This window comes from Dermacentor albipictus, chromosome 1 (assembly GCF_038994185.2).
Source record: "Dermacentor albipictus isolate Rhodes 1998 colony chromosome 1, USDA_Dalb.pri_finalv2, whole genome shotgun sequence".
Taxonomy (NCBI): Eukaryota; Metazoa; Arthropoda; class Arachnida; order Ixodida; family Ixodidae; genus Dermacentor; species Dermacentor albipictus.
In genome coordinates, this window is record NC_091821.1 from 335,651,213 (window position 1) to 335,678,514 (window position 27,302).

Consider the following 27,302-nt stretch of genomic DNA (forward strand, 5'->3'; position numbering starts at 1 on the left):
ACACCAGCTGTTTCCGGCGCTGCAAGCGCGCATGTCACGAGTTCGCGAGTTTCAACGGCCACAGCGAACTTTCGCGAGAGTTTATGTAAAGATGGCTGCTGCAGCAGTTGTAGAGAGGTCTAGAGTGACGGTGAACTTAGACAAAAATAAGGACCCGCCTCCTTTCTTACCGCCAGGTGAGTGGAAAAAATTCTTTAATTTCAGTCAACTTTTGTTTCCCTGTTCTCTACTTCGTTTTAAGTCGCAGTAACTTTATTCAACAGAGGTAGATCGCGGTGGTTGTAGGCCTAACCCGTCTCTTAGTATGGGGCACCCTGCTCGTTGGTTCCCGTAGCCGATCACCGTTTACGGGGTCTTTACGTCCTCCACCGCCGATTCGATGGGTTACAAAGTCAATTGAAGATGCATTGCATTGAAACTTGGGCGAAGTGACGTTTGACAAGGCTGACTGCACGCGGGTTCGGCATATTCGAACACACGCGTGTAGCATGAGTTGCTGTTTTCAGTGCTGGTCAAACGCACCGCCGGCGAACCTGTCCAGTGAGTTGCGCACAGCCTACGTTTCTTCACAACGCGTTGTTTCCGCCTATATATTTTTGAAGTTCGGAAAAAAGCTGAAAAGAACCACTGGTTTTAAAAATTGTCTATCGTGCAGTGCCTCGTTTGGTCGCAGGAGGCTAAATTCTCCGTACAACCTAGCACCGCATTGCGAACAGCGACAAAGCAGCTGAACTGTCGTGATCTCGGCTGTCTGCTGGCGTTTTGATCACGCCGGCTGCGTAAAAAATACCGAGACTGGCAGAGTATTTTGTGCACGTGTTACGAATGAGCGCGCCGTTTGTATTTATTATATCGCCGGAGCTGAGCTTGCAGTGTGTCTTTAGTACGACGTCGATTCATTCATGCGTGTGCGTAGACGGCCACAACGAGAAAACTAAAGAATTTACGGTCGATGTGCGATAGCCCATTGAGTTTATTAAACGTGAGCTCTGTGCGGACTAAAGCGATCCGAAACCTAATGTTCCTTGTCGCTGGTACCTCGACGTCATGAATGTGCCTGTCACGGTGACGTCGGCGCCGACAGCTACGACCCCCGCGCCAAATGTTTATTTCTGGGGTTCGCCGGTTGCGCAATCATTCACCCGAATCGTGTTTGTTGTCGGTATTGTCGCTTGAGGTTTGTATGGGAGCAGACCTAATTCGTTTGTGTTGTTGCGGGTCCCTCTACAATGGTTGTCTACCACGAGCTTATGGACCACGGTAATTTACATACTGCAGGTGGTAGTCGTGCGGTATTTCAGTACCTTTGTTGGCAGCGCTTATGCCAAAATTGGCAGCACAGGCGGGTGGGTGATTCGTCGCTGTGTGGTTGAGCGAATGACGTTCCACTTCTGGACACGAGGTCAAGGCTTCGGTTGCCGGTTGCATGCGTTCGCAGGAGGAATGCAAACAAGCAAAAAAAAAAAAGTTCGTTCGCTGATGTTGGTGTACGGTAAAGAACCGCAGGCGGTAGAAATTATCTGGAGTGCTCTGACAGTGACTTGTACAATCCAGGAGCATTTGTGTGATGTAACAATTGGCATTGATTCGTCTTCAGGCAACGGCGAAATGAAATTCGAAGCGTGAAAATATGAGGCTTAAGTTTAGGATTAAGCGCACACTATGCCGAGATAAGTGTGAGCAACACAATCTAGGCAGCTGGATATTTTACTTTCTTGCTAGGTTTGATATTTTTATCATGTCATTGTGGGATTCTTCAATTCTTGGTTTGGTGTGCTGATCCTCTCTCCTTTCTACCATATTCCTCATATATGACCGTAGCAGTCTATGATTGATGCAGTGCCTGTTGTTGATTTGAAGTAGCACCCACTGAGGAGTCAACTGAAGATGAAGATTCACAGGACAGAGTGCAGAGTATTCTGGACCTTGGGCAGAAGCTCAGCAAAGAGGGCAAAGCTAAAGGTAACCAATGCTGCTCTTTGAAATAATTGCTAAATGTGATCAGTGGATTATGTCTTGTCAAATACTGTTAACTCTTAATGATAAAGATTTCTTGGCATCAAAGGACTTGCACCATCTGAATGTAAGCTAGGTGAGTGTGGCAAGCCAGTACTGAAATGAATGTGTACCTTGACCTTTGCGTGTGCATATGTATTGCTGTGGAAATGAAGAAAGTTGCTCAATTTTGAAGGATTACTTTTCTTTAATAGCGTCATTTGTATTGTGGTTGGCAGAGTGCGTTTCCAATGGAGGAACTCATTTTCACACTTGTATCTTTACAATTTTCTTCTCAGAGCTCGGTAACCTGATCAAGACCACACGGCCATTCCTTAACTTGATCAGTAAAGCCAAAGCAGCCAAGTTGGTTCGCGCCCTTGTAGACATGTTTCTCGACATGGAGGCTGGCACGGGTCTTGAGGTGAGACTTCTGGCATTTAATTGCCCCCATTTCAGTGTGCCAAGAATAGGAATCTGATAAGTGTAGCCACTAATGAGAGAAGCATGTTTGTTCCTCTGTCAGGTATAATTCTAATTGGTCTGAGGTACATTGCTTGGGTGCAAACCATTAGAGTGTAACCTTTTCAGGCATTGCATGAATAATTGCAAAGGTAATGCCTCAAAGTAAGTTTTGTTAAGTTGTGCTACAGGTGTCTTGAGATTAGGGCTGAGCGATTACTTAGCCTTGCAATTCATCTAGCAGTGCTTCTTAATGCATTTTTCTGATCCCAATTAATTGGTTGATGTTACATGATCAGGCAAACGTCGCCACCAATGTCTCCATTTCATTAGCTTTAGCAGTAGCAAGAAAGTGTTGCGACTAAGATGGTGTACCTGTTGTGTGCGCTGCACTTCAAGCCAGTGGGAAAGCAGTGATTGTATTTGTGAGTTTTATATATTTGACGTATGTATGTACACTCAAGCAAAGTGTCACTGATGTGATATTAAAAGCAACTGTGTAATCAGATTTTTATTTTTATTCAACTTCTGTTAACAAAAACCATGAGTGTGTGTTTTCTTTAGCTCATGCATGTACATCTGCAGATCCAATTGTTCAACTAAAAAGTTTAGATTAATTGAGATAACTTTTTTTAATTGATGCCTAAATTGCCCAGATGAGCTAGTACTACTGTGAAGTCAGCTTTCTTGTTTATATGCTCAGTAAGGTGCAGTTTAGGTGCCATGCATGTGACTGAAAAGTATTTGACCATGTAGAGGGAAAGGAGCTGATGCATCTGGTGACACTGAATAATCCATTGTCTAGGTGGAACTGTGCAAGGAGTGTATAGACTGGGCTCAGCATGAGAAGAGGACTTTCTTGCGGCAGTCCCTAGAGGCGCGTATGCATTCTTTTCCCTTTTCTGCTTTTTTTTTGAAGGTTTAGGTATTGCAGACAAGTTTATTCTGTAGTTCATGCACCGACAGTCGTCGACAAGGTATTTCACTAGGTGCTTGTAGACGTATATTATGCATGTAGGAATGTTGCTAGTTTTAAGGTACAAAAATTGCCACTGCTGCATTTGCACTTGCTTTGAACTGTGTGTAAATGTGAAAAGCTTCATTGTTATTTTTTAATATTTTGTTTATTTTGTAGTTGGCGATTATTTTTTACCAAAGGCTGTACATATCTGCTATTAGATGAAAGTTAGGGGAAGTAGACTAGGCAAGTAATTGTTTCATTGACAGCTAAATAACAGCATTGGTCATGTGTAACTACACTAGATAGAGACATAAGCAGCAGGTGACTAATTTAATAAAACTACATTGCATGCTGCTCTTGCATTTGTTTCCTTCTGTGAGAAACTCATAACATGATTAAAGCACCACATATGGTTAATACGAAACCCTGCATCACTGTAGCAGTAGTCTGTGTGGCCTCCTTGCAGCAGGCAGTTTCAGCATTAGTCTAGCAGGCACAGGTACTGCATGTTGCCAAGACGTTAGTGCAGTAGCATGGCAGTGTATATTTGCCATTTGCCAAACACATGAATGAAAGGGCGGTTGTTATGGTCTGAATCGCATATATTTCTGTGTGTATTGGCAAGCTACTGCCAATCTCATTTCTTGCCAGATATTGTTTGTTTTACCTTTTCAATCATAATTCAAGTTGCCTGCTGTGCTCGGCGTGTGTTTTCATTCTGCTGCACCGAATTGCCACTACAGCACCAGCGCATTGGTGGAGCATGCTAATTAATGAATTATTGTGGCTGCTGTAGCCAGCAGCAGTAAATCCTAACTCCATATGGGTATTTGGCCTTGGAGGATGGCATAGCACTGCAGGTTGTGCAAGTACCCTTTTGTGGCTGATGTGTGTGTCGCTACCATCTTGCAGGCGCGGCTTATAGCCCTCTACTATGACACCGGACGCTACACTGAAGCTCTTCAGTTAGGTAAGCTGATTGGAATCTTAGTTTGCTATGTTCCTTGACATGAAACTCATGGATGCAGGATCTTTCATACCCTTGCTCCATTGGTCATTCTGGGTAAAAAGGCACTATTAATAAATGACCTTACCAAAAATAGTTCACAACCCTGTCCAGAATGCCTTGATGACTACATTTGCATCTGCACAACAAATGTACTCAGTATAGGATACCACTGCTCCTCAACTTGGTTAGACACTGCATTTCAGTTATTTTTCTTTCTAATTCATGTGATTAACTTCAGAGGCATCCCTTCATTACAGTGCCACGGAGTTGACAGTGCATCAGTGAGGACCATTGAGAAAGATTAATTACCCATAAACACCCAGTGCACTTTTGAAAGTACAGCACCATTTTCCTTTGTGAATAATTACAGAATAAACATACCGTTTTCCTTAGTATGCTGCTTTGCTAAGAAGGGTCTTGTCAGAATGACCACCACATTATAGTTTTTCTCAGTTGCATGATGTCTTATCTATTGATCAGAAAAATTGGAGAAGGGCTGAACAGAGTAAGTACTACTGTGTGTAGCGCTTGTTTATCGTGCGTAGTGTTTGCTTCTCAAAACTGTTTTTCTTTCTCTAACTTTTTTTTTTGTGTCACAATAGAATGCCGTGAATGATGAATCCATTACAATTTATATATACAATGTGTCTTTGTAGCATGGACTGCAATCTTGTGATGTCTTTTCACAATGCTAATGCCTTTCTGCACTTTTCGCATTCGCGAGTGGTCAAGAGACCATGCACAGTATTCTTTTACTGTTAGAAAGCATTTACAGGCAGTTGCAAGCACAAGTAGAGCATAATATGTTGATATTTTATAAAGATAATTTGTAACTAAGGGTCCTTAATGCATGATTTTATTAGAAATTGTAAAGTGGGAAAAAGCAGGAACTAACAAAGAAAATGTATAGTCATCTGCCAAACGAGATCAGCAATGAAGCTATGAATAAAAATATGACAACCCACATTTGGTAATCAAAGGTGGGCCCCATCTCATGATAGGTCAGAGACTTCTGACAGAAATGTCACCCAATAAATCATGTAACAGGATTTTTATGCAAGAAATCAACTGCCATCACAAGAGAGGTCTGTGAAGTTGTGTGCTGTGCTTTACTTTTGTATGCCTGAACCAGTCGCAAAATATCACGCATTCATCTGTACCAATTTTGTCAGCACCGTGTGTGTCTGGGAAAGCAGCACCAAAGGCCTTTCCGATTACCTGCCGCAATCATGCAACACGCTTGAGTAGTAAAAATACCTCCCAACTGAAAAATTATTGCCATTACAATGCTAATTTTACCATCGGAAGGCTAAAGTGGGCCTGTGTAAAGCTTCGTGTAACCAATGAAAGTAAGCTTTCTTGTTTCCCAATTATAGCATACCTTTGAAGACCTGCATCCGGTTTTGCTCCCAAAAAGTACAGCATTGTAGCATTTGAAATAATAAAGCACAATTCATGAAACTTTCACAATACAGTTACAATGGGAAAGGACCATTGGATGCCAAAAATTTTAAAAATTCAGCTGAGGATTAAGTGAGCTTTCAACAAATTACTATAGTTTCTCACCCCTTGAATACGAAAATCGCAGTTTAACAAGCCACAAGTTTCTTTGATTCAGCAAAAACAAGCAGCCGCTGTTCGGGTAACAGGCTCTCATGAGGAAGATGATTGTGATGTCAGTCATCTCCGCATATTCATATCAGCGATGTGCATGATTTCAATATGGCGCTTACGTGGCGCACCAGGAGGGCGGCGTTTCTACGAAAATTGAAACGTAGATTACGGTGCAGCTATGCATACAATTGAGAAAATAACTTCAGGTGTCGAATTATATTCTGGCAGCCTTCCAGACCACTTTAGATCTTCCAATTCTAGAACCTCTTCAACGTCCCTTTAGTAGGTTATGGCAGCTGCGGTGTAATTTCTTTTGTGTGTACTGTTTTTAATTTTTAAAGGCTGTGTGATATCATTTTTCTATAATTATTACAAGGCTTTCTTTCTTTTTCTTTAATTTTTCTTTTCACAAGACGCTCTAGAGCGTATTGTGATTAGCCATCTGTCTCATCTCATACCAACATTCAGACAGTCAGTCAGTCAGAGGTTCTGTCTGTCCGTGTGTGCGTGTGCCTGCGTGTGAGAGAGAGAATGTGCATTGAAATTAATGGGAATGCCATTGGGCTGTCAACGAAAGAACATTTGTATGAAGCTGCCGTCCTGCAATGATCAAGTGCAAAGGTAGCAAAGTTTTTGGCTGAGGCTCAACGAAACTCATTCGGCAGGTAGCGTCATTGTGGCGTCCCAGCTGTGTTACTGAATGAGACATGCATTGCTTACAGAGCAGATCACAGTGATGTGCGGCAAATGTGCTGAATGCAGGGAGCAGTCTCCTAAAGGAGCTGAAGAAGCTGGATGACAAGAACCTGCTGGTAGAAGTGCAGCTGCTTGAGAGCAAAGTGTACCATGCCCTGAGCAACCTGCCCAAGGCACGTGCTGCCCTGACCAGTGCTCGCACAACAGCCAATGCCATTTATTGCCCCCCCAAGTTGCAAGCGGCCCTTGACTTGCAGAGTGGGGTGCTGCATGCTGCTGACGAACGCGATTTCAAAACGGCTTTCTCCTACTTCTATGAGGCATTTGAGTGCTACGACTCGGTTGACTCTCCAAAGGCAAGTTAGCAAGTACATGAGCATGCATGTCTTGACATTTAGAACGACCTGTCGCGGTGGCTCACTACTATGGTGTTGTGGTGCTAACAACGAGGTTACATGTTTGATTCTCAGCTGCGGTGGTTGAATACTGATGAGGGCTGGACTCGTAACCGCTTGTGTACCATGCATTACCTAAATCTAACGCACACCTTTCTTCAGAGAAAATGGGCCCATAAATTGCCTGCAGATTGCACTCGGATACTGTTGGTTCATTTTGTGCACCACTACGATTTTGAGTGGTATTTTCAACCAAAAACTTTCTGAGGTACTATCAGTTTGGCGAGATTTTGCACGACTCTGTGCTGTATGCATTGGTGTAATCGGCCCCAGCATTTTTGGGACTTTGCCAACCTTCCTATCTATGCAGAGTACCAGAAACGCTGCTGGACGCACACTTCAACAAGTCTGATGCAGAGGCTCGCGAAACTGATCTTGTTGTCCTCCAAAGTATTCACCCAAGAATACCACCCCTGTGTGCTTGATATCTGTAGCAAATCGTGATGACAATGCACCACTTTCATTATGAAAGCTTACTTTTAGAAAAAGTCATTTTCGTCTGTGAAGGTAAATTCCATCTCTTGGTGCAGTCCATAACAAAGAGCTCGGCTGGAGATTTTCATTAGCAGTGGAGTACACATGAAAAGAACAGCCTAGCCTTCACTCAGTGTTCTGTGATGCGTGGTGGACTGCTGCTGTAATGAGTGAACAGTTCATTTGGTCTTTCATGGTCTTGTAATAGTATGTGCTTGCTTGTATGCAAGGACTCTTTCTTGCATTCATTCAACATGGGGAGGCCCTTCTCTCTTCATCGTGCAGGCCCTCATAGCACTCAAGTACATGCTGTTGTCTAAGATCATGCTGAACTTGCCAGAGGACGTGCAGTCCATTGTCATGGGCAAACTGGCACTGCGGTATGCGGGGCCCCAGGTGGAAGCCATGAAAAGCGTTGCCAAGGCCAGCCATCGCCGCTCCCTCGCCGAATTCCAGGAGGTATGTAAACACTGCTTTTTGATGACAACCGACACAACACTGCATGTATCTGTGATATTGAAGTTAGTGCATGGCATACGTGAAAGAAACTTGATTGCATTGAATTTCGGTTTGGTCAACAACAGTAAGAAGAAATCAACCAACCACATGCATGTTACTCTCTCTGCACTTTGCACCACCTGTGATGGGTCACCTTGTCTTTCGGAAGTTATAGTTATATAGAGCTATATTTAAACAGAACTCATGGTGCTGGTGGAATAATGCATTAGTGACTTATTTGATGGCTATAGCATATAGTCGAACACCTCTACATCAAAATGTAGAGGATTCATCAAAGGAAGGATTGAACATAGTATTTATTCGATTGCAACATGACTTTTCATTACTTTCATTGCTTGAATTCAACCCTTGCATATATCATAAAACGGAAAAATTGACCATTTTAAAAGAAATATTCTAAAGCCCATGATTTTCAGCATTACGTTGGCAACCTACACCTTTATGTCTCAATACAATCCATAGACAACTGAGGTCAAAACTTGTTTTTTGTTCGAATCAACTCATTTTCGTTGAGCTTGTGGCTGGTGCCTCGGTTATAGTGCTGGCAGTACCCTGCGACCTTTCACGCTTTAAGGGGAGAGGCTCCTCGAAACAACTTTTTTTTTATTATTTGTACCAGAGACTTCAAAATTCAGCCAACTGAAGAGTTTTTTATGCAGATTTCAAATATGCAATTAGTTTTTGTGTAGCTGCTATAGTTCTCGAGTTATATTATACTGAAGTGCAAATTATAGGGGTCTTTACGGGCACTTTTTTATGAACTAAACTTTCACAAAAGGTATCGTGCTATAGCTTATTTAGCTCTTCCTAGATCACAGAGTACCGATATCTAGTCAAAAAGCGTGTTCAGTTATAGGAAGTGGGAGAAAAAAATTTTGACACTTCGACCATTGTTTCTTTTAGTTCCCTGAGACATAACTTCGTACTATTGTAATTACTGACGACTGATATTGAAATTTCAAGTAGATATCGGTATTCTACATACCTTCAAGAGTATGTGTGCCAAATTTCATTAGTATACACCAATTCTAAGTGTACAAAAGGCTTCCCGGAAGACACGAAAATATAAAAAAAATTGAAAATGAGAAAAACAGGTTTGAAAGTTTCAAAACCTTCTATTCTTCAAAATCCAGTTGTTTTTGCATTAATCTTTGTCACACTCAAGAGCAGCTTCACAGAAAGCACACAAAAGTTTCTAGAATGCTCCTGCACTGTAGCTTGGCCCTTCCCGGCTCCTACGGTTGGTCTCCTCGGTGCGAGCCCTTTTCACTGCGCTACGACGGTGCGCCCTTGCTTCTGCGGTTCGCTTCAAGTTCATTTTCTTTACGCGCATGTCATCAGAATGGTCGCTATGTGTGACCAACTCTTCTGGGGGAAGTACTCCAATCTCTTGTAAGACTTCTTCAAAGCCCGCATGGCCTTTATTGTACCACAGCACGGCAATAGCCGTGGCTGTCTCCACAGATGTCCGGGAAGCAAATTTTGTTTTTGGACACAGCAGCCATATCTTGCTGTTGAGTGACTCTGCTGCGTTTTGCGTCTTGCCATGAAGGCACCGAGCCAGGAGCTTCTCATCAGTAAGGCGCTTATATATAGGCATAATTGCCAAGCCCTGAGCTTTTGTCAACAAGGGGGTGTGGCGTGGTGTAGGCTCCCCCAGTGCTTCAGCACGCCTATGTTTGCACCAGGAATCTGGTTCAGCAGGGCAAAATTTGTGGCTGCTGGCCCCATCACTGGAGCAACAATGAAAATATGAGGCCCATATAGCAGTGTACATGCTGCGCACACTGCCCTTGTTATTTGTTATGGCTATTTGGTAGTATGTCTGCAGTTTCTGGATGGCTGCGACCGTTAGCTTTTCACCTCGTGGCAGTGGCGTTGTCATTTTTCGCAGAGCAGTGCCTAGGCGTTTTGCAACGTGGTTGGTGCACTCTTCTTTTTCGATGACAGTGTCACCGTACACCTCAGCCCCACAGACGGCAGTAAAGGCTTTGCTGTCCCCATCACTCAAGAAGTTTGTGAAGCGCAGTGGGGTCTCGTATGACAAAGTCCTCTGCCATATGCGCACTGCTGCTTCAGGTTCCATTGCATGGGATGAACATTCGGTGTTTTTTTCACATACAGGACGATGAAAGGCTTGCCATACCTCATCATCATCACCCATGTCCTTGTGGATACTGCAAGCAAGACAGTAATTTGAAAGGACTTCAAAGTCCAAGCAAAGACCTGTGTCCAGGGAAACAGCTGTGCCCACTCCGTTGTGGCTTTTATGGCCCCTTTTTTGCCAAGTGCCGTCAAACATGACTGGCACATCGCCGCCGCCAACGGCGTCTTTCGTGACTTTTCGCGCCAGTTCCAAGTTTTGGCTAACAGCTTCCATTGCAGCACCATGGAGCTTCTTAGAAATAGCATAGAATGTCTTGTGATGCAGCGGTTTTGGAAGGCCGATGATCGCACAAAATCGCGAAAGCTGCTCATATCCAACTCCTATAGCACGCGCTGCCAAAACAGCCTTCACGTTTACGGCAAAGCCGTCGCGCGAGCTCCCGCTGTCGTAGCGAGTGTTCACCCCGGGGTCACCGCACGCGCCGGCCGAGACGATCCGCTTCGACGTGTGCGTGAATGAAAGCACAGATTCGGGGCAGTCGGTATTTTCGCAGCGTAGCTCCAGGTGCGACGAAAGTCCTTTGCGCTTCTCAGCTGCTTCTCGGACGGCGAGTTTCCGTTCACAGCAAGTCGGGCATACCGAACCTGTCACCAGTGCCGTCAATGCGCCGATCTCGCACAACACCGTGCTAGCAACAGGGGCGCCGACCGACCTTGATTCGCTTTTGAAGAATTCCATCTTTTTCTGCGATGCACTCACGAAATCCACAGCAGCGTCGATTTCACCACTGTCGCGGTGACCGGTGTCGGCGGTAGGCCTAACCGACGTCGGAGCGTTGCGGGCGTCGCTTCCGGCTGTCGTTTTTTTAACAGTCTTACGCCGTTTCCCTCGGTACTTGTGCCGAGTTCCATACTTGCGGACGTCGGAACTGCACTTTTTCGGGCTTGTCATCTCAAGAAAACTTGGAGAGGACACGGGAAACTGTGCGGCTAGCGAGAACGCGCTGTGGCGGTGGTTCGGCTTTGCTGCACAAAGGGAGCACCGCCGTCCAATGGCGGGGCCGCGCTGCATGGCGCGCAATTCAAAATGCGCGACAGTCTCGTCTTCTTTCTCGTTTTTCTTTTATTCTCCGTGAACATACGAGACTGACAGCCATTGAACTTTGGAGGAAAGGGTTGACGCTCCACGCCCCAATGATTGCAAATGACCGCCGGTGAAGCTCGATTGCGTGCGAACGATGCAAACGGCGCGGATTTTCTAAACTTTCGGTGGACTATAGAGTCACCGCCGCTCACTTAGGCGCATTTTTTGGTGACTTCTCGTGCGAATTTTGGCTTGATATTTACAGAAATAAAAGTTTATACATCAAAGATGACAATGCAGCTTAAAACAAAAAAGTGATTTTTTTTTTTGAAAACCGCGATTTTTCGACCCGCGTCTCCCCTTAACTCTGTTCATTTGCGATATTACGACTAAGCACGTTGGGTATAACACCCGGTTTGCGAGAGGAGCAATTTTCATGGCCGAGGATCTGGGAAGCTCTGCTGAAACTCGACATCAACAATTGACATGGCGGGACCGGCTGTAGGCCTTCTTTAAAGGGCCCCTGAAATGGTTCGGTCAAATTTTGTAGATGCGTAGGGTACAGCTAAAGTTAATCATTCACACCACAATCTGTGTGAAGCATCTCTTATTAACCCTTTCGCTGTCACGGACGTACCGGTATGTCATCGCGCTCCCCCCCCCCCAGTGTCACTGACGTAGTGGTATGTTCTCTATCGTGCGTTAAAAATTTCGCGCCTGAGCGCAAAGCTGGCGCTCCTGGACTGTGTGCCATCTGTTGAATCTTTCTACAAGTTCTTATTTTCGCCCTGCACAGTGTTGGTACATGTATTGAAGAGTACGGTGCGACTGCCACTCGCCCCTCTCTTTGCTGAGTGGCGCGCACGCTCTACGTTCGCTGGATCATGCATCGTGGGCGTGTGGTTATGGGTTCAAGTGTTGGTCTGCCATCTCCGCTGGTTTGAAGGTTCTTATTTTTCTTCTGTTGGTGTGTCTGCTACGGCGCGTCAAGTATAGGGGCACGCGCCGTTGCCTCTCCGAAAAGAGACCGACACGACTTGATTGCTGCTTTCGCTCTCTCACCGCGCCCTCGCTTCCGGCTTGCAACAGTAAACTTAAAGCCCCTCAAACTTTGTTTTAGCCTTTTTCCATCTCCCTCTGTCTTCTTGATCACACAATGTCCCATTTCTCTCCGTTGTGCGGGCGACTGAAAGCGCATCCTCCCTGTGCGCGGTTACTTTCGGATGGCTGAGCGCGCGGGACCTTCGTCTGCTCATTGGAGCAGTGACTCTTCCGGTTTAGAATACAAGCTGAGCTTGGATTCGGACTCAGACAGCGTCTCATCTGAGGAAGAGACGAGTTCAGCATCGTCAGATTCGAATGTTGAACGCATGTTATAGTCAGGCTGATGATGATGATGTTTACTAACAACAGCTGCAAAACACTGATATGTGCACATTCCATTGACTATGTTATTTGTATACCCATCATAATAAAAAATAAATTGCTATGTTCATTCCCTGTTATGCTCATTATCTGAAACCAAGCCGACACTGGGGGTGCGTCACTGCCAGAAAGGTCCGACAGCGAAAGGGTTAAGAGAGCTACGGACAGTTACACAAGTTACCCTCCTCCGTAGCCATGTATTTTCTCCTCAACTCTTTCGCTGAGTGATCGGGGCTAAGCTCCACCTTCACTGGCTGTGCATTATGAATGCTCGTTGTGTTGTCTACTTCCAGTTTTTTATGACTGAGCGCGCAGAGCCTCTTCGACCTCTCTGCCAGCTGCTTGGCAGTCGACCCCAAGCGAGAGCTATCGAAGCAGCGTGCGTTGAGAGCATTCTGTTGCAGTGCCGAACGTGCCTGGTTTTCCACTAACCACAGTCAAGCTGGGCATTTCGACGGATAGGTGGAGGCGTAAACTCAAGCTGATGATCGGTCTGCACGGTCCAGCCACCTGGTGGTGCAGAGCTTAACCAGCGAAACAGAGTTAACATTGCTTTCACCAAGTGTTAAACATTTTAAACATTTACAAAAACAGCGTGTTCACAATTACGCTCCTGCAAAAAGTTTGCACCAGCAGCAAAGAATACACTTCGTTACTGCTGCTGTGTTTGGTTGAGCTCTGTGCCACCAGGTGGCTGCACCGTGCAGACCATTCACATTTGCGGTTTTGCTCATCCCATGAAACGGCATGGTGAAGCGGCCAGGCCCAGCTACCTTGCACTTGCGTTTACCCAAATACTGGACTCGCGAAACGCATCGGGGTAGTAATCCTGTGGTGTAAAGTGACGGGGGCAAATGTGCAAATCCTGGCACCGATCTAATAGCGACAGTATGATGCACTTCAACCACTTCGCTCGTCTGCTGCCTTGCAGAGAGACACGGTGTCCCAGCTTGACATATTGCCAGTCACCACATTACAGCCCACAACGCAACAAATGCGAATCAGGGTGTTCGCGAAAAGGCTGAGACCGACACTGACGGCGGAGCTCTCATCAAAACGGAGCATGTTGTAACACAAGCAGACAACGCTTGCTGTGTACCGGAAGTGCTTAAGTGTAGTGAGAAATTGTCCTTCTGCATTGTTTCTGTTACTTTCTTTTTATGGAAGCAAATTAACTAACATTCCAACTATTCCAAACAACATTCATTCACCATAAAGTTGGAAAAATTACAGATGACGTGCCCTGGGCAGCCAATCAGATAGCTCTCCCTACTGGGGTCATTAGAGCAATCTACATCAAATGGTTAGGGGCGGCTGATAATTCAGCCGAGTGGTGTGCTGCGATTGGCAGCAATGCACATTTTTAAAACATTCTAATAAATTACACGCTTTACGCAGAGCACTTCGATCCATCCATTAATGATCAGAAGGACCTACTCTAACAACTAAGTACATTTCTACAAGATCGTCAAAATCGTTTCAGGTCTCTTTAAATGCAAGGTCAGTCGGAAGGGCTCTGTGGACCTTCTACTGGCCGAATGAAATGGTTGTGCAGTTTTTTTAAGTACAGTCGAACCCGGCTATATCGAACTTGCAAAAAAAACGCCTATCAGTTCGATATAGAGCATAATTCGATATAAGCCTTCTGAATAATTGGATGTCATAAAAGCACATATTATTTATAAAATCACTTTATTGAAGAAACTAGCTTAGTTTCGCATGAAATAGTCCTGCATTTCTTTCTGCTCGGGCAATTTCGCTGCCTGCGACGCACGCATTTCTCCACATTGTCTAAGGAGTCGGGAGCAGTTGAGGCCGCAACCTTCCGCATTCGTGCAGAAGCACCGGACTAGTGCGAGCGCACCAATCACTTCGGAGGATGTAGGCAAAGGACCGTCGCTGCTTTCCTCATTGTGCCCACTTTCACTTGTGCTCGGTACGACGTCGGCAATGTAGTCTTCGTTTTCGGGCTCTCCCATGGTCGCGACACCATCATTTGCACTCACCAACTCGTCCACTGTTGATTCGTCAATAGCTTCCGGAAATTCTGACAGCTTGCGCCAAGTTTCGGCAACGGCTGCGTCGCATTCATCAGAATTTACAGTCATCACCGAGCATGCAGAAGCCGGCACTGCTGAAGCAATTTCGGATGAACCACTCGTACATGGCCGTGCGTACGCGTCGGGCGCCACGGGCACCGGGGCGAGAGAGTGGCAAGATCGTCCTGAGAGTGTTCCTCGGAATCATTCACGCTGCGGGGACACATCCGACTTCTCACCGCATTCGACCCGATTTATGAGTTCGAGCTTCACGACAAAAGGCAAATTTTGCTGCTTCATCACGGCAACACTGCGGGAGAAGGCCCACAAGGCACACACACAATGGACTAGAAAAGCACCAAGACAGCTCGCACTTCCGCCATTTTGCACGACGAGAGCACAAGAGCCCCTGATTGGCTGTCTGAGCAAGCACTGCGGGCGGGCCAGGATCATTTTTTGCAGGGGGGTGTCAACGGCTCGTCTGCAGCAGCGCGGTCACGGTAGGGAGAGCGGTTGGATAAAGTCGCGCAGTCAGGTTTCCCCACAACCACGAGGGAAAGCCAACTTCTGGGGGCACTTTTCTGCCGCTCGACGTTCGATATATCGGAAGTCGCTGCTATTTTTGTTCGATGTAAACGTAATTTTTGCTATATATACTCATTGTAACTATACTGTGCCCAGAAATTGTTCAATATATAGAATAATTCGATGTAAACGGGTTCGATATAGTCGGGTTTGACTGTACTTAATCTCAAGTGACCAAAAATAATAGTAAAACAGCGTGCACAAAAAAAAAAGTTATCGAATTACTTCACCGAGTTCTGAATTCATGTTAGATAAAGTTTTTCCTGCTTTCTGTCTTTCCCTTGACATGATTAGCCTGCTCTATTGTGAGTGCTGCTGTGCGCAGTCCTTACGATGAAGTAACCTGTATAATGAAGGGCTTTGGACATCCGGAACACTTTGTTATAAAAGCGCTTGACTCTACATTAAAAACAGAAAATTACTTCAATGTCTTTTCAGAGTGAATGCAACAAGGCATGTCAAGAACCATGTCAATCTTGGAATAATAAGCTTGATTTCTACTATCAGCTTATGGTACCAGCTTACAACACAGTTCGTGCCTGTTACAGTGAATCTACATACAACATACTTTCGGATACAACAGACCATTCTTCTCCTTTAGTTTTTTCTGCTTACGTTATCAACGAGACAAATTATACTTTTAATGGACCCTGCTGTAATCGACACTACAACAGACACATTTTTGGTAGATTTTGTCTAGCTGGTGTAAATAAAACATACTTTTCTGTGGCAATACATGCGTCCGGCAGTGCTCATCACGCAGCTATTTCAGGCTGCTTGTGTAATTTGCAAAAATATGCAAAGGAATGAATATACTAGTGGCAAAAAGTGCAACACCCTGTTGGCAGGAGTTTTCGTGTCGACCACATACCAAAATTACTAGAATCTAACGCGCACTTTTTTGCCGATAAAACAGGTCCAAAAATTGGGTGCACTTTAGAATCGAGTACGACCCTAAATCATGTTGCCATATCACCATCGGCATTTCAGAATGGCCGCCTCGTATGCGTTTCGAGCCTAGCTGCCGTAGGCCATAGCTTAGGTTAGACCATCATCCGTCTTCCTGTTTTCTGCGATTGCTCTATCAGCATGGAACTTCCGACTGCGAAGACACGCCGAGCTCATCACGGCGCCGCAATTCTAAGGAAAGTGATCACATGTGCGGAGACAGTTGGAAATCGGGCCGAATCACGGCCGTGCGGAGTTCCCAAAACTTACATGTGGGACTGGCGCAAACAGGAGAGGCATCCTACTCCGGAGGCGGTTGCGTACGGTGCCGCCCCATGGGCCCTATCTTGAAAGTGATCTATGATGGAGACAAGGGGTCTACGCATCTAGGCGCACAGCGCTGTGTTCTTGTCGCTTAGTTCGCATTGAAGCGAGACACCACACAAAGGTCAATTCGCTTGCTCCTGCTACAGCACTTCACTCCAGCGTTTTGATAAAATTTCCGCAGTCATTGAGTGGGACGTGTTCATGTCAGCTTCTGCATGTGTGACACCATGCTTGTTAATTTAGTTAGTAATCAAATGTTTAAACATTTATACAGCCGATAAAACTACTATCCTTACGTTTCATATAACTGTCTACTGATTTGTTATCGAAATTGATGCTTTGCCTTTTGGGTGAAACTGCGGCTTTTTTTTGTTTATCGCAACTTCAGTGTATTGGGAGTAAATCTTTGATTTTCCCAATGGGAGAAAGATGTATTTCTGTATGAAAGAATGAGGTGCGCAGTACTCTAAAGGACTTTCTTTTAGGTCACGGTAAGTGGTTTATCACCGCCCACCACTGTCGGCTCAGTGCCACGCACAGTTGTGCCAAGCAAGTGTCGAGGGTGCCGCTAGGCCTAACCAACTTCAAAGCAAAGTCGTAGCAAATGGTGCTTCAAAAACAACTGCCGTCGATCACAGAATGCTTCGTTTTGATACCGCTTTATTTCTCACAGCATCAGTTCACACAAAAATAGAAGATGGGCTGCTTTTCATGGTGTCCAGATAGCGGGCCATGTGGTGTGGCTGAGCTGTCTCGCATGCAGTGCAGTGGTGCCCAGATCTGGGCTCAGAGTTAAACTTGCCTGGTGCCGCAGCTCTGTTTCATGCGACAGATTTGATGGTGATTGTCACAAATGCTTGGGCAGCCGCTCGCCTCAAGCGATGCGTTTGAGGCAGGTGGCTGACACAGCAGCACTGGCCAGCTGTTAATCGTTTCAGGGTCGATTTATTTTATTGTACATTCCAATTTTTTTGAGCTACCTATTTTGAAAAAAAATTACCGTAACCTTTCTAGGGTGACCGTAAAGTGAGGAAAAAATATTTTGCGTTGGTATGTATGTACTGTTTATTCATGAATAAAAACAATAAAATTTGATGCATTGTTATACACGTAGTTAAAAGCTTAAAAAATGCGCAAACGATAATATTTTGCAACTGTCAAATGTTCTTGCTCTTGCATTAATATTTATGTCCATCGCGTAATCGAGCTGCGTAGGTGAGCGCACTCAAGCAGACTGTGGTTGTAGGCCCGTCAAAAAAGCAAAACGTGTGACAAACTTTCGCTAATCTTCATCTTATAGCTAACCAGAGGCGATTAGGTTTCACAAGTCTCCTAGAAAAAATGAAAAGGAAACACGTGCACAGCGGCACCCTTCCTATGCACATCCCTGTGAGCACTAAATGAGTGAGAAGCAGGTGGTCACCTTTTGAGTGATTAGTAACGAGATAGTTATCAGTTTTGTGAGTGCAAGAAGCTGAAACTGCCCGGGGAGCAAAACCCAAACCGCCGCCTGCACGCGCGTGCCAATGCGCGAGGAGTAGTGTATAGACGTGCCGGAGCAAACTAGCTCTAAAACAAACCATGCAACGAAAACCGAAAGTGGGAGGCACGAGAAAAAAATTCCCTGTATTCTCACATATGCACATGCCAGGGGAAAAAAGAAATTAGGCAATTGGCGCGCTTTTTAAACGTACAGACGGCGCTGTATATTTACGCCATTGACCCTGAAAGGGTTAATCTTGCCATTTATTATGCGCGTGCATATATGCTATAATGCTAGGAAAGTACCATCTGTCAGCAACTACCATCTGGAAAACGGCGAACAGGAAGAGGCCACGCTACATGGCTGTACAATTACCACTTAAATGTGTTTATAGTTGTTCATTTTAATTTCGATGTTTTCGATCGCCTACGGCTTATACAGCAGTATATGTGAAGTTGTGCCGTTCCACAATATACAGTGACCCTAATTTTTGATACAGTGGTCCTTTATCTCTGGATTATTGCAGCCTGTTGCAACAATCGTCGATTGTAGCAGCTTGGATAGACTGTTTATTATGAAATGGAAATGTGTATCCTCTTACCCTTCTTTTGCATTGATGTGCAGGCACTGAAGAAGTATGAGCACGAACTGGTGGATGACCCTATCATACAGGCACACTTAGACACTCTCTACGATAGTATGCTGGAGCAGAACCTGTGCCGAATCGTGGAACCGTACTCGCGTGTCCAAGTGTCCCACATTGCCAGCACCATCAAGCTGCCCATGGTGAGTTCACACACCTTTCACAACAAGCGGCTATCTTGGCTGCCCTTGGTGCTCACCTTGTCTGCTTTCGTTCTGTTTCACAGTGTAGTAGTTTTCCGCCTACAATGCCTTCGCTGAATACAGGCGAAACCCGCAGCAACGAAGTATTTTTGTATCTCCGGCGATTGCCCATAGATTCAACGCATTTCATACCTCTCGACAACAAAATGAACTGCAATCCCACATAGGCAAAATTCGCTGAAATGTTATCTTGCACAAGACCAGCAGACTCCAAAGAGTGCTCATACACCTTTTCTTTGCACTTAAATTGCGAGAATGCCACCGCATTACACTTACGTGTGCGTTGTCATTTTTGTTTACACAAACAACCAAGTGCTAGAAGCAATCATTTGCGCCAGAGACACGTCACGGCCGCCATTTTGTTTGGTGATTGCTCATTTCAATTGACATGGCTGTATGTCTCTACTGACATGTGACTGTGCTTTTGCATACCTAGTGCAGTGCATAATCTGTGGCTCAGAGAGGAAAGTGCCCCCACAAACAAGGAAATCCACGTCCTACTGACATCGACTTGTTTATGGTGCTTGACATGGCTGCCGTGCATGCATTCGACCGTTACGAAGGATTGTCCAACCATTCACGTCCTTTTCTCCTTGAAGGCTGGTTTCTGTACCACCCAACAGGTATAGCGTGCAGATTCAGCTTCGCCATATGTATACAGTGAAACCTCGTTAAACCGTAGCTGCCTGGAGCTTGGAAAACATATGTACTAAACGATAGTACAGTGAAACCTCGTTAAACCGTAGTTGGCCGGAGCTCGGAAAAAGTATGTGCTAAACAATAGTACTGTTAACTGGCTGAAATAGCATGAGATTGACCACTTACCTGCCAGAAACGGAATTCGGAGAGGAAGCGATGAAAGGGGAAAAAAACATGCAGTATTTATTCACTTCGTGCAACAAACTTTACCGTATTTACTCGCATAATGATCGCACTTTTTTGTCAGAAAAAATTGACGCAAATTCAGGGGTGCGATCATTACGCGAGTTAAATTTCCCGCGGAAAAAAAAAAAAATTTTTTTCGTCCCGCGTTTGCTGCGGGATGCGAGTGCGGGACACCAAAACAAAAATGGCGGCCGGCGTAGCAAGCCGAACGCGCTGAACGCGATCTTTTTTTTTTTTTTCTTCTTCTCGTGAGTACATTACGTGCATTGAAGCAGTTTCTTCCGTGTCAGTGATGAATAATATCGTTAATATCGGCAAGTTTGCGGCAATAACGTAGCCATGTCCACTTTGAGGGGACAGAAACAGATGGGCGCGCTTAGCTGCCAGTGAAGAAACGCATGGCCGGCGTGCTGCGGAAACTACGGCATCTGTTTTCACTACTACCCTAACACGGCACGTTTCCGCTAAGGGTGGGCGAATATCTTAGCTGTGTTACAAACCTCGGCGTATGAATAGGGTACACTTTTAACGTATCAGTGTAAACGTGGCTACTATCATTGCCGCGCGCGATTTGTTGCGTGCTCACGAGTGAAGATGAAAAGAATCGAAAGGCGCCTTTTTTGCTTTTGTTGTCTTCAACCATTATAATGCCTACCCATAATAAAAGCAAGTTTGGTTGTACCTCTTGTTGCCATGGAAGTGCGGAAAGTGATGAAAGTAATAAAATGAGGCATCTACTTAAGCATGTTTGGTGCGTGCAGACAAGTCGTTCGCGTAGCATTCGACAGATGGTAAGCGCGATCATTATTAGCTAGACTTGGCACACGACATATCGCTGCGGCAAGTTCAGGGTGCGATCATTACACGGGAAATGAAAAAAATCGAATTTTGACGACAAAATTCAGGGGTGCGATCATTACGCGAGTGCGATCATTATGCGAGTAAATACGGTATTTTCGTTTGATGCCTCAGCGGCCTAGCAGCAACAGCGGCCTCAAACTTACTGAAGCTGCCAGGCAGCTTTTCAGCCAGCCCCCTCTTCTCGGTTTGAATTGCTGGCGAACCTCTCTCATGCGCATTTACTGCGTAAATGCGCATGAGAGAGGTTCACGTTCAGCTGCACGTTCCTATCAACGTGATTGACGACCGTGGCAGCTTACGCAAGTTTTCTGCGATGAGCCCCAAAGGAATGAAGTTCAGAACGGCTCACGTGTACTGAAGACCACGAAAAGCATAGAAAAAAGGGCGAAAACTACTCGTAGAAGTGGACGCCGCCGAGCTTGTTGAAGAGGCACGACCGGCGCATGTCAGTGACTGGGAAAGCGCACCTGCGTGCGCTGCTGACAACGCGACCACAGTACACCTACGCGACCGCAAGCGATGATGAAGGAGGACCGCAAGCAACGGCGACGGCGCGTTTGCGAGCGAAGGTGTGACCGCGAGCGATGGTGGCGTTATGTCCCTGTGTGGTTGTGACAGCAATGCGACATCTGCAGAGCAGAAGCTTTCGCATCAAATATTCAGCTGCGGATTTCAGCTCCAACTCCACTAGTAAAGAGGTTGCGCAACGAGAGACACGAGCGGATGTTTTGAGTGCGCTGTCACCTACCTGCCTCTGCACGGCGGATGGATGCATGATGACCAAAAAGGCAACTAAGGTGTATGAAACTGCTGTAAGAACACAAAAAACAACATCAAAATGTAAAGCAAATGTGTCCCCACAGGCAAAGGACTACATCCCAAGTGGGTTTTTGGTGCTCAAAATAAAGATTTAAATGTTTACAACAAATGAAACTTTGAGCTCCGTTTTCTCAGCTTTCATTTTTTGCACAGTTGCTTTCAGTCATCCCGTTGCCATTTTACAATGAACGAAGACAAAATCATTCTGTCTTTTTCACTTAGATCCTGAAACATTGATAAGTGCAATAAAGCTGTCCATTTTTAACTGCGCCTCATAAAAAAATTTATAATGGGCGTTTGCAAAAGTCGTTAGTAAGACAATATGCATAGGAAAGCTGAAAAAATATTTTTGTGCTCATTTTGGCATTTATAAAATAAACCAATACCTTTATTGCACAGAATGGGCCTTTGTTAACATGCAGATGTGAAAATCTTGGCGAACTTATGTGTAATTCATTCATTTGGGGACAACCATTAGAGGCTGTCAATTGTAACTAGAAAAGTATAATACATAGCACAAAACTAATTTGAGTCTGATAGCGTAACAAATCACCTTCTTGCCAAATTTCACCAATTTATTCCCATAAACAAAAAAAGTTTTCATTGTCACCTCCCCCCTTAACAAGGTTTTACTGTAATATGGAAACCACATTTCACAATCGTAGCATGCTAGGCTGAGAAGGCAGCTTACGTTACATAATTGAAACTAAGATTTACCATTGGAAATTCCAGTAACTCCGCCTTGTATTTCGTGTTTCAAAGTGTTGGCAAGCTCAACTGCCTGACAACTGAGCTGTGGCTGAGGCTCAACCACTTGCTTCTAAGCACAAGGTCACCGTATCATATCCCGCCCACGGCGGTTGCATTTTGATGGGGGCGAAATGCTATAGTGCCCTTGGGAACACATTACAAAACTCCAGGTGGTCAAAATGAATCCAGTCTCCCACGGTGCATGCCTCATAATCAGATCATGGTTTTAGCACTTGCAACCCCCTTAAATATAATAAATAAAAAAAATAAGAGAGGCTGAACCTCCTAGATATTACAAAGAAAATAGACATACCTGCACGTGTATAAACACACAGGTCTTCACAGGATTGTGAGGAAGTGAGATGCAGATAAAAGAGGGCCATAATTCTGGAGTGTTCAAATTGCTAATTCTGCACCATACCAATGGGGTTACAGCTCGTGCATGTGTAGCCTTTGAAGCAGATCGCTTTGGTTCTATCAAAGTGTCTATGTTCGAGTGTAATGGGACACAAGGTTAGCATCTTGGCAATCCCCGGCATATGGTCCCGCATACAGATCCATCACTGAGCCATTTTGCTGGTTGAACAATCCTAGAACATTCACTTAATGATCATGGCTGCATAGGATATGTATGTCTTGTAGCACATGTTCCTGGTTGTGTATGCTGTAGCTCGCTTTGCACATGTAGACATTGACCAGAGTGCTCAGGTGTAAATGAAAAGCCTGGGGTGTGCATTTTTTCCGAGCATTGTGTGCTTCATCAGAACATGTCGACAACTTCACGCTTTCTTCCACAGGAAAAGGTAGAAAAGAAGCTCTCCCAGATGATCCTGGACAAGAAGTTCAGTGGTAAGGTCACTTGTTGCACGCTGACAGTGGGAAATAAATTTAATGTCGCATGTGGTGTTTTGTAATTCGTCTCATTTGGGTTTTCTTGAGTGTTTGGCTAAGGTCAGTCTGAAGTTTGGCTAGCCGGGCTAATGTTATCCTCAATCTGATTGCATAAGTTGAGGCCGTTGCTGCTATGCCAGGACCTGTTGATTGTGGCCCATCTCACTTCCACTAGATCTTGCATATCATTCTTCATGCTGACCTTCTCCAATCAAGATGTATTCAGGTGAACCCCTTACCTTGGCCAGGCCCAGGGCGTATGTGTGCGGTTGTCGACCACTGCAATGGCCATGACCTTCCTAGTTTCCAGTGATCTGTCCCAGCTTTAGTCTGGAGCCACTAGACCGAGATTTACCATTGCCTCTGTGCTTGTACCAAAATATTCAACTAAATATCTGTTCTTAGCTTAATAGATGATATTGGTTCTATTTGGGGTCAAGATATTATTTTTTGGATATAACAGAGTACTGGAAGTCGGCTTCACCTCCACTGTAGGTCAGCTCAGTATTTATTCATACATATGAGCGCTAATAGTTGGTGATTGCCATTGCATCAGGAGTCACTATGCATTTGTGTGTGTGCTTCTTTTTAATAAGGGAGTAATTACTCAGCAATCGTAGTCGTTCCACATACAGTGTTGGTGAAGCAGTGGTAGTTGTAACCAAGAACATGCTTAATTGGCATGCAAACAAGATTGGCTGCTAAGGAAAATTATGCTAATTTGTGCAGGTATGTAACAATTCTAAAAAGCAAAAATGGTGGCTTCTACAAACGATAGAGATTTGCTGCACCAGAGCACAATGTAAAAACATGTAAAAGTTGTTGACTGAACGATCAGTTTTCCAGACCAGGCCCACAAGAAGCTTGTTGCAATATATGGTAGAGGCTTGTTTTTTAACGAAAATGGGATAGCATTGCATTAAAGAACAGATACAGCCTGCAAACTATGTTAGACTTTCCTGCACAAAAATTACCTTGGTGTGCTTCGAAAGTACTATATCATGAGTCAAGTAGTCATGTCATTGGTGGCATAATTTCGGCGAGAGATTCAAAAAAGCAAGGTTGGCCTTTATTTCTGCTGCTAATGAAAGCTATCTTTTTTTTTTTTTCATTGTACAAATGCATAGAATTTTTAAGGAAAGTCTGCCAGCTTTTTTTTTTTTTTTAAACCAAGGATGCATATCAGTCAAATAGATTATCTGCTAGTTTAAATCAGCAAAATTTTCAGATAATGAGGTTTGCAAGATGTGGCGATGTGAGGCTCTCGCCCGTCCCTGGGTATGTTTTCCCTGCATGTCTCGTGTCTCCTGTAATCCGGCTTCTCCGCGTAGCTTAGTGCTGGCGGCGGTCAGCTAGGTTGGTCTTGCACGACTAGGCCCGACCAACATCTTTGGCTCTTCCTCTTTCGCTCTTGGGTCGGCAAGCAGCGCGGATGTTCCGCGCGCTTGCCGATCGATGCTTCTGCGAGACAGTCTCGCGAGGCTTACACCAGAATGGACGAACACGATCATTCGAGCGCGCCACCGTTCGCGTGACCGCACGTGCGAAAAATCAGGTGTTGGCGTTCACCGTGGGGCAAACACATTAGCTCGCTCTCCAGTCCCGGTGAGTCGGGCTTCCTCGATTTGTCGCGCGCCCATCAACATGTTTTGAGGATAGCAACTGGGCTAGCAGGTATTAGTCTATGAAAGGTGCAACAAATGCTCTTGTGATTTCTTGCACTGCTGTGTTGTTGTTCCTTTATCCAAGAGCATGTGTAAGACCCCGCATCTAAGTGTAACTGCCTGCATGTTTTTATCCCTTTGAAATGGAGTCCTTTTCATCTTTTGGTTGCTTTTATCAATGCTCTTTGGTTTTTGCCAGAAGTCCTCAAGCCATATTGCGGGAGAGCAAGTGTGGCTATTACATAGGACACGAAAGCCAAGTTATGTGTGTGTTTCGTCCCTGTTAAACTACTATAGGAGTTCTACTTTTTTCTTTATCCTCGCATAATATTCACTCATTCGATTTCTGTCCTTCAGGCATCCTTGATCAAGGCTCAGGTGTGCTGATCATCTTTGAGAACACCACTGTGGACAAGACCTACGAGGCAGCGCTGGAGACCATCCAGAGTATGGGTCGTGTAGTGGACTCCTTGTATCAGAAAGCCAAGAAACTCTCCTAGGAGTTGGTGCCTCTTTCTCGCCCTCCCCTGCTCCTGCCCCCTTCCTTTTTTTTATAGCCGCGCCTTGTCCCATGTCACCGCCCTGACCTCTGTACATAACACCTCGCCCAGTTGACCTTCGTCCCACCCGGCTCCTTTTTGGAAGGATATAAATCCATTCACATGGAAGAAGAGAGAAGAAGATAAAACAATAATAAAGCAGTCTTTGGAAAGGACTATTGCTGGTTGAATTTTCTTATTAGGCTGTGATTCCCAGCTGTTTTTATTTTAGGCTGCGTCAGGAATAGTGGTAACAATAACGTTTATGAACACTTTCCTTGTACAGGTGTTGACATTTATAGCATTTAGGGTTGCCACATGGCCAGCTTTCCACTGGCAAAACCAGTTTTTTATTTATGGTTCCAGCTGCCAGTTTAATCCCCACACTGGCACACCATTTGCTGGTTTTCTGGTTCTCCCTGAATAAGCACATTCGGCTGCATCACTTGCGCCCTATTAAGCATTCATACATAGCAGACAACTAAATTGTCATGAAATAAATTCAGCATGCTAGAAGTTAGATTGTGCAACATTCTGACTGGATACACAGAAAAGTGCACACAGCAGAGCACTTTGCTGTGTATGTCTCTCTTCTGTTTGTCCCGTCAAAATGTACTATCCAACTTCTAGTATGCCATGCCAACACACCCATTCTTCAACCTTAGCGTGTTAACATGCCTTACAAGTAAATTATTTGAAAGGTTGCTAAATTCTGTGGCAGCTTTTCAGTAAATTATGATGTAGAGTATGTCTGTGGCGTATGACTGCATTATTGTTTTGTTGGTATTTTTGCATACAGTAATCTTTGCTCTAAGAAGATGTCAACCCAAAGTTGGTTATGGCAGGATTTCCTTTTCTCGAGGCAAAGGTGCCAACCATACCGGCGTCTGATGAATAATGGGTTAAAAAGCCAGAAGGTGTGCTCTTGCAAAGTGTCTGCTGCAGTCGGCTGCTCATTGTAACAAGGACAACTCCTGCAGAAAATTATTTTACTTGCACGTAAAAGCTATTGTATTAAAGGATGCTCTAGGAGAGTCAAATCGCGAAGTGCGTATGCAGAGAGTTGGGTGTAGTGGACAAGGCTGCTTGAAAAGCCTGCCAAAATAAGTTGTGTAAAAGTTGCAATTTCTTGAACAAATCCCGGTCATATTTTTCTTTCTGCCAGAACTAGAAGCTACCAGAAGGTTTTAGTTTATCGTACGCTATAAAATAGCGGGTCGTCACTGCGCATGCGCGGAACGCTGAGCGACCCATAGCGTATAGCGTGTTCTGTGATAGCGTAAGCACTTCTCAGATTTAGCGTTAGCGTCTTTGCGTGGTTTGCGGAGTTTGCGTGAAACATCGAGGAAGGAAACTGAGGAGAGGCTCTACCCCCTCCACGCGCTGGGAGAAAACTGTGGAAATGATGTAGTAGGTTCCTTTTTTTTGCTTTTTTTATGTAGCGGTCACGCCTTTCGGGCAACAATGGCGGCTTTGTTATGGTTATGTGCGCTGATGCGTGTTGCTCCGTAGTTTTCGTACCGTAGCAAAGGCGCCGTGCGGGCTAGGTTTGCGTTGGTCTCCGTGTTTTGTTGCGCTGTATTATCTAGACCGTGCTCTCCCGGATGTTGCTATGGCCAGGTGGGACAGCAGGTACTAAAGTTCGTGAAATGTACCGCGCCACGGCAATGGCAACGGACGAAGGGAATATCCGCGGGAAATTTTGCCCTCTTTGGCGGAATCATGCTAACGTGCCATCGCAGGCCGAAATGGTAGCGGATCACAACGGAGGATTGATAGAATAGACAGCAATCACGGCTGGCCGAGTGGTGGAAGCGGAAGAAACCGCGATTGTCGTGGCCATGCATGCGGAAGCGAATATACCG

The 27,302-nt window shown here is 45.1% G+C and overlaps 2 protein-coding genes across 6 annotated transcripts; one reads left to right on the forward strand and one right to left on the reverse strand.

Moving 5' to 3' along the window:
* Positions 1-17: 17 nt before the first annotated feature.
* On the forward strand, positions 18-25,616 carry Rpn6 (regulatory particle non-ATPase 6). 5 transcript variants are annotated; one of them, XM_065447990.1, is made up of 10 exons: positions 18-176; positions 1,864-1,962; positions 2,295-2,419; positions 3,263-3,334; positions 4,331-4,388; positions 6,804-7,093; positions 7,952-8,125; positions 18,807-18,968; positions 23,141-23,192; positions 25,256-25,616. In XM_065447990.1, exons 1-10 carry the CDS (start codon positions 32-34, stop codon positions 25,396-25,398), a joined length of 1,320 nt encoding a protein of 439 aa, XP_065304062.1. In that variant the 5' UTR covers positions 18-31; the 3' UTR covers positions 25,399-25,616. The 5 variants fall into 5 exon arrangements, with proteins under 5 accessions (XP_065304062.1, XP_065304061.1, XP_065304063.1 ...); XM_065447989.2 differs by having other exon boundaries at positions 37-176; positions 1,861-1,962; XM_065447991.2 differs by lacking the exon at positions 18-176 and adding an exon at positions 277-540 and having other exon boundaries at positions 1,861-1,962.
* Positions 8,756-11,481, reverse strand: LOC135915028 (uncharacterized). Its single transcript, XM_065447988.2, has one exon. It carries the CDS (start codon positions 11,361-11,363, stop codon positions 9,381-9,383), a length of 1,983 nt encoding a protein of 660 aa, XP_065304060.1. The 5' UTR covers positions 11,364-11,481; the 3' UTR covers positions 8,756-9,380.
* Positions 25,617-27,302: the final 1,686 nt, after the last annotated feature.

Coding starts and splice junctions, on each gene's coding strand:
- Rpn6 (XM_065447990.1), top strand. CDS start 32: ATGTCACGAGTTCGCGAGTTTCAACGGCCACAGCGAACTTTCGCGAGA. Junction 2,420..3,262: donor AGGCTGGCACGGGTCTTGAG/GTGAGACTTCTG, acceptor TCCATTGTCTAG/GTGGAACTGTGCAAGGAGTG. Junction 4,389..6,803: donor CACTGAAGCTCTTCAGTTAG/GTAAGCTGATTG, acceptor TGCTGAATGCAG/GGAGCAGTCTCCTAAAGGAG.
- LOC135915028 (XM_065447988.2), bottom strand. CDS start 11,363: ATGCAGCGCGGCCCCGCCATTGGACGGCGGTGCTCCCTTTGTGCAGCA.